Source organism: Abramis brama, assembly GCF_963993115.1.
Source record: "Abramis brama genome assembly, chromosome: 21".
In the NCBI taxonomy this organism is placed as follows: Eukaryota; Metazoa; Chordata; class Actinopteri; order Cypriniformes; family Leuciscidae; genus Abramis; species Abramis brama.
The window spans coordinates 581143-588331 of NC_139983.1; the positions used below are offsets into that span (position 1 = coordinate 581143).

A 7189-nucleotide genomic window follows, 5' to 3' on the forward strand; every position below is an offset into this window, starting at 1 on the left:
CTGCCTCAGGTGATAGAACGGATCAGGGAAGTGAGATGCTCAGTGCTGCTCGTAGCGCCGCTCTGGAAGAACCAACCGTGGTTCCCAGTTCTGATGCAGCTAGCGGACACTGCCCCATGGCCAGTGCCATTGAGGAGGGACCTCCTCTCTCAGGCCAAGGGTTCGATTTGGCATCCTCACCCGGAGCTGTGGTCCCTTCATGTATGGGCACTCAACGGGTACCCGCTGACCTCCCAGAGGGAGTGCTAAATACTATCACTCAGGCTAGAGCTCCGTCTAACAGACGGCTCTATTCCTCGAAGTGGTCGGTATTCTCCGGCTGGTGCACAGCTCGGGGCTTTTCACCCTTAAACTGTGAGGTGACGGAGGTTCTCTCCTTCCTACAAGAGCTGCTGGATAAGGGCAGGGCCCCCTCCACGCTCAAAGTCTATGTGGCGGCCATAGCAGCGTTTTCTAAATCAACGCTCGGTCAGTCAATAGGAAGGAACGATTTAGTCATCCGCTTCCTCAAGGGAGCTAGGAGGCTGAATCCTCCCAGACCTCCCTCAGTCCCTATGTGGGACCTTTCTACGGTGTTGGAAGCCATGAAAGGTGACCCATTCGAGCCTATCCAAACGATTAACCTCAAACACTTGTCTTTCAAAACAGTGTTTTTACTGGCTCTCGCTTCAGTGAAGCGCATAGGTGACCTACACGCGCTCTCAGTGAGCGCGGCGTGCTTAGAATTTGGGCCGAGTGACTCAAGAGTCATACTCAAACCTAGGCATGGTTATGTTCCAAAATCCCTCAACACGCCATTTCGGGCTCAGGTCATTTCCCTGTCCACCCTACCGGTCTCTAACGAGGAAGGGGACGCAAGCTTTCTTTGCCCAGTTAGGGCACTAAGAGCTTATGTGTCTCGTCTGTTTTCAGACAGACAGAGCAGCTGTTTGTTTCGTTCAGCGGACGTTCCAAGGGACTGGCTGTTTCGAAACAGAGCCTATCCAGATGGATAGTTGACGCCATAGCGCTGGCATACACTGCCAAGGGCCTACAGTGCCCGTTGGGTGTCAGAGCACACTCCACGAGAGGTGTGGCCTCTTCGTGGGCTTGGTCTAGTGGGATTTCCTTGCAAGACATATGTATGGCGGCGGGCTGGGCCTCACCGTCTACATTTATAAGGTTTTGTAACCTGGAGGTTCCCGCCTTACAGGCCAAGCTGCTGTCGGTATAGACGAATCAGTGCTGTCTGTTTCGCTGATTCAGGACACTGAGGTCGCTGAGCGCTGCCGACTGTATATGCTATGGGCAGTATTGCGTAAGACCCGCATTTCCCGCATCAGTTCAGGCCGGACCCCGCCCTGTCTGTGTGATGTCACGTTAAACGTTTGCGTCTATGGACGCTATATGGATAGAGTGATTTCCCCTCCTCTTTCCAGGACTCTCTGTGAGTTCCCCTTGGTGATTATGCACTGTAAATCCTGGGCTTCGCCTTCAGGTTTATTAGTGTTAGATCCCAGCACGCACAGCGTTTTGCATTGGGTCCCCTAGCGTAAGCTACTTACGCAGTACGAGAGACCTCTCGTAAGAGAACGTACTCGGTTACTAACGTAACCTCAGTTCTCTCTAGAAGAGGGAACGAGTACTGCATATCTTGCCGTGCATGCAACACACTCTGGTTCACTTCGGCGATGAAAAACCAGGGATCAGCTGCCACGAGCCTTCCTTTTATAGGACTAAGCCACTCCCGTTTTGACGGGACGTGACGCAGAGTCTGACTCATTGGCCTGACGTCACTTCAGTCCTCGCTCGGTAGGCTGATGCAGTTGCCGCAGAGCAGCCAATGGGCGCGCGAGCTGTCTCGCCCATGACTGCATGCTGCCGCAACGCGTTTTGCAATAATACAAAATTATAAGGATAATTTTTTGGCTTCAATATCTCGTGGAAAAGAGGTTTTCCCCGAGCGTAAACTACTTACGCAGTACTCGTTCCCTCTTCTAGAGAGAACCGAGGTTACGTTAGTAACCGAGTACGTTATGAACGATAAAGAAGTCAGAGTCAGAGCAGAGTTTGGAGTTTGTTAGGAGGAATAACAATTAGAAAATTTAGTCTCATAATAATAATAATTTCTCAAGCCAAAATAATTAGTAAGTCAAACACAACAGAAAGTAAGAATAAACTACGATACACAGACTATAAGAGGCAATAAAATGAAGATGATCAGATGCTGCTGAAGATCACACACACACTTACAGTTCTTCATCTACAGCAGAAATCTCAACAGATCTCATTGATTTATTATTTTAACTTTCCCAAAGTATCAGTTTCTCTTGATGGACACAAATGTCTGAATCCCATATTTAATGTTTGTAGTTGATGCCGTTAAATGCTGATGATAAAAACGAGTGTGAAACTAATAACAGCACTGACAGTGATCAGAGGAAGATGTGTTTGATCAACAGGACGTCATAATTCATAATAATCTGTGTTGGGTTCACTGTTGATCATTATATGAAGATCAGAATAAAAGCATCTGTTGATTGTGTCTCATCAGCTCCTGTGATTCTGGATCCAAACACGGCAAATCCATGTCTTGTCCTGTCTGATGATCTGACCAGCATGAGAAACAGCGAGAACAAACAACCTCTTCCTGATAATCCTGAGAGATTTAACTTACTTCCCTGTGTTCTGGGTTCAGAGGGTTTTAACTCAGGAACACACTGCTGGGATTTGGAGGTTATGGAGAGTTCAGTCTGGAGTCTTGGAGTAACTACAGCATCAAACCAGAGGAAGGGAAACATTTTCTTCAAGACTGATGCCTGGAGTGTGACGTACGGATGGACTACACGTTCTGGTTTTCGTATTAAACAGAAGCTTGATCGTGTGAGAGTGAATCTGGACTATGACGGAGGAACGGTGTCGTTCTCTGATCCTATAACTAACACACATCTACACACATTCACAACCACCTTCACTCACACACTCTTTCCATTCTTCTATTGTTCTGACTCTATGAGGATCTTGCCGGTCAATATTCAGTAAACGTCACTCCTGTAGATCTGGATCTTCCTGCTTTCATCATGTTTCCAGTATTTAATCCACATCTCATGAGTAAAAGTGCTGATCTGAGTATCAGTACGGTGGCTGTGATTGGGCCGTGATGATCACATGACTGATATCCAGCACTACAGCAACACTCACACTCTCATGTTGCTTTAACAGATCAATAAACAAGAGTGAAGTTTGTCACTTTGCTAATTTTCACATAATTATATAAAAAAAATTTCTAGAAACTGAGCCTAATTCTACACATGCACAGTTTCAATGAATTTGTAAATAAATAATTGAATATTTCAATTTAAATGATTGTTTGCTCACTTAAGTACATGGATGTAAACGATAAACATTATAGGGAAATGAGAGGGTCTGTATCTCTTACCATTGGAGAAAGAGTAACGGCTAACTTGGATCATGTGACGCTCCTCAGCCTATCGTGTAACGGCAGTGATGTCAGCGCACGCAGTTCAAAGTTTAATGACAGTCAGTTACAGCTTACGTTAATCACTTTCTTGTGGATTATTAGGGCGTGGGTCTTGTGAATAAATTTTAATTTATAATAAAGGTACAGTAGGACTGCATTGTTTGTGGACTGTGCTTTACTAAACGGTAAAAATAGAAACCATATTAAGCATTTTTCTTTTTTTTCTTTTTTAAAGAATTAAGCAATTAAGATTTGATTTGAATCTGTTCATTGGTCATACATAGCAGTGATACTACTAAAAATGTAATTGTAATTTAATTGTTGAAACCTGGAAGCCATTAGAAAGAATACATTAATTTATTAAAATCTTTATATTTTCTTTACCTTCATTAAAAAGTGTTATCATTATTAGGCATACACAGCAGTCATAAATCATTACAATTCAAGTGTAATTAATTTGTTATTAAGTGAATGCATCATTATTTTATTTATTTTCTCATTAAACAACAATGTAATACAATATTTATAATTAAAAAAAAATTTTTTTTTTAAATGCAATATATCAGCATCATAGGTCATGGCAGTCATAGTCATTAAAGTCTTATTATAACTGGTAAAACCTGAAAGCCAAAGAAAGAAAATATTGATTTTATTTTCTTTAGACAATATTCAATATCACTCAAAATTACTCTACACCTACTATTAAAGACTTAATACTCATTAGCTGGTGGCAATGCCGTAAACGAGTCTTACCTGTTGCGACATTCCCTCCTCTTAAAAAATAACCTTTTTATCATAGTAAAATCTACATATCATTCCCAACTAAAGTATTGTTTACTGTAAATCTAACAAAAGATTAGCGAACAGGTTGTTTTTTACTTAAGCTTTTTCCTCTTAAAAGCAGTTTATTCAGTGTAGTGAAGCCTCTTCTCCACTGACATCCATTAAAAGCAAACGTCCTCTGCTCTCCTTCCCTGTGTACCAGTGTTAACGTTAGCCATTACGCTTTTCAGGTTTGTCATCTAGTGGCTTTGACAAAACTCATCCATGACTCCCAGCATGCATTGCAGTGCGAATAAATTATGCAGCTGAAATGTCCCACTATTTTCTTTTATTCTTCTTCATTACTTTCATTTTGCTGTTGTTTTTGTTGACTGTGTCGCAGCTTTTATTTGTGATGTTCAGAGTTGATCTGTTTATCTGAATATTTTGTTGATTGTCACAGTTGTTGAGATTTGTATAAGTGTTGATGTCTAAATGTGTCTCAATGCCTAGTTGAAAATTACTGCATTAAAAGAAACGTCACATTTGAGAAATAAAATCTCTGTTTAACTCATTTTTATTACAACTTTATTTTTATTTTTTTTACCATTTCACTAATGAGCTCTAATGGCCAAAGGTGATGGCTGGCCAGAATCTTCATAGGCAAGAGAGATAGCCTCAACTATCCACTTGGTAACATTCTGTTTAGTTGCAAGGAGCCCTTTCTTATGTGACCCAAAACAGACAAACTGCTGATCAGACTTCATCCACAGGGCAGCTCTGTGGACATAAGTATTCAATGCTCTGACTGGACTAACAAGGTTCAACTTTTCCGGGTCTTGACTCTTGAAAGGAGGAGGACAGAATGCCTGCAGAATGATAGGCCGCGGTATGTTGGTCAGGAATTTCGGAACGTAGCCCGGCTGAGGATAGAGGGAAGCTTTGACCATCCCTGGTGCAAATTCAAGGCACGAGGAGGATACTGAAAGGGCCTGAAGATCTCCTACTCTTTTTAGTGAAGAAATGGCCAGATAGAACACAGTTTTTAGGGTTGGAAAATTCTCTGAGACCGAGTCAAGAGGCTCGAAGGGAGCCGTAGATAAACCTTCTAAGACCAGTGCCAAGTCCCAAGTTGGAACTGTGGTGCAAACTGCAGGCCTCAGCCTCAAAGTGCCACGAAGGAAACGTGTTATCTAAGGGTCTCCCCAACAGATAATCCCCCCAAAGGGACATGGTAAGCCGCTATGGCCGCAACACACACCTTTAGTGTGGGCGGAGATAACCCTGCAGATAAACGATCTTGAAGGAACTCTAGTATTGAACCCACAGGGCAATTAACTGGATCTCAATGTCGTATAGTACACCAAGAAGTAAAAACTTTCCACTTCAGGGCATATAGTTTCCTAGTGGATGGAGCTCTGGAGTGAAGTATGGTCTCTACCACCTTGGTAGAGAGACCAGAGTCTATGAATTGGGCCCCCCCCCAGAGGCCAAACCCACAGGTTCCATATTTCTGGTTGGGGATGGAGGATCACTCCCCCTGCCCATAGGTTAAATTGGGCCGGAGTGCACCAGAGCGCAGCTCCGCCTCCTCGGGTCCACAACACACCATGCCGGAGCTCCGTCTCCTTCAGCACCAAATATTGTTATTCCACTTGAATTATTTTTCATCTCCTGGTAAATACATGGCATATGAGACTGAATAATTAGCAAGACTACACAGATACACCCAGGCTACATGGAATTCAACTGCCCGATGGGCTCATTGTGCTGTCTAATTCTTTATCGAGCATACGTGAGTATTTGGTTTAATTTACCTCAGATAAATAAGATACGTAATTATTCAAACACAACCTACAACTTCATGTTCCCTATCGTTCGGTCACTACGACGTACGTCGTGGTGAACGACGAATAGGAATCTCGCTAGAGAGGCCAATCTACTTTGAGTGAAACTAAAACAAGCCAATGCAATCATCAGCTGTGCAGCCTCGCAGCGCGGGTATTTAACGAGCAGCTGGTGTGATTGCACTTCAGCTTTTTGCTTCGGAGCCAAGCACTTCGATGCGTCTACAGGAAAGAGTGGAGAAACAAGCCGTTGGATCTCTCTTTTACGGTGCGGGTGTCACAACACGGCAGCGGGGACAGTCATCTCTTCTTTGTATTTGTTTTGTTTTCTTTGGTTTATCCGGTACTGAAAAAAAAAAAAGAAAAAAAAAAGCTGTTTTAACAGCTTGGAAGGTGCGCCTTAAGAGCGCTCAAAGGCTGTTGTCACAGCTGGTAAGACAGCGAGAAGAGAAAGAGACAGCGCACAGACGGGTGCACATTCCCGTCTGTGTTCGCAGTGTCTGTTCCCCCTGTGTGTTTCAGCACCAGTGAGAGCAGTCCCTAAAAGAGCTTACACAGATAGAAAGCATCTTTTTAAAGATGAGTTCTATCTGTGTGTTTCTGGATGCGGTCGTTACCTGGGCGCGCAGGATGGTCACGATCGCTGCCTCGTGTGTCTGGGCATTAAACACGCTGAGGCAGCTTTCGTGGATGAGTCATGTACCCATTGTGGGAAGATGACCATCGCGGAGCTGCGGTCGAGACTCACGTTCCTGCAAAGGGGCGGAGTCCCCGTGCCTCTGCCTCGATCCAATCCTCCTCAGAGGGTTGCTTCGGGCAGTGATGCGGGAGACCTGAGGATTACGGTGAGCACGTCTCCTTCGGGGAACCAACCCCCTAGGAGCCCTCACCCCTCTCATGCTCCGCAGCCAGTTGAGTCCCCATTGGAGAGAGCTGGACCATCCTCGCGGTGTGTACCGGTTGTCTCCTTTGGGGCTCCCTGCGAAGACCAGATGTCGATCGCGGCATCGGAGGGTGGGTCAGACTTCTCTGCGGATGACGACTCAGCGCTGTTACCTCCTTCGGGTGTGTCAACGGTGCCTGAGACGGACCCGGAGATGATGGCCATGCTTTCCCGGGC

General features: G+C 44.6%; 1 protein-coding gene across 1 annotated transcript in view; it reads left to right on the top strand.

Annotated features, from left to right (window-relative positions):
* Window positions 1-6412, top strand: part of LOC311071955 (nuclear factor 7, ovary-like) — a 29219-nt gene extending 22807 nt beyond the window's left edge. The window contains exon 6 of the mRNA XM_084096592.1: window positions 2534-6412. Within this exon, the coding sequence (XP_083952718.1) occupies window positions 2534-3021 (488 nt within the window). The 3' untranslated portion in view covers window positions 3022-6412. The remainder of the gene's footprint in view (window positions 1-2533) is intronic.
* The last annotated feature ends 777 nt before the right edge of the window (window positions 6413-7189 follow it).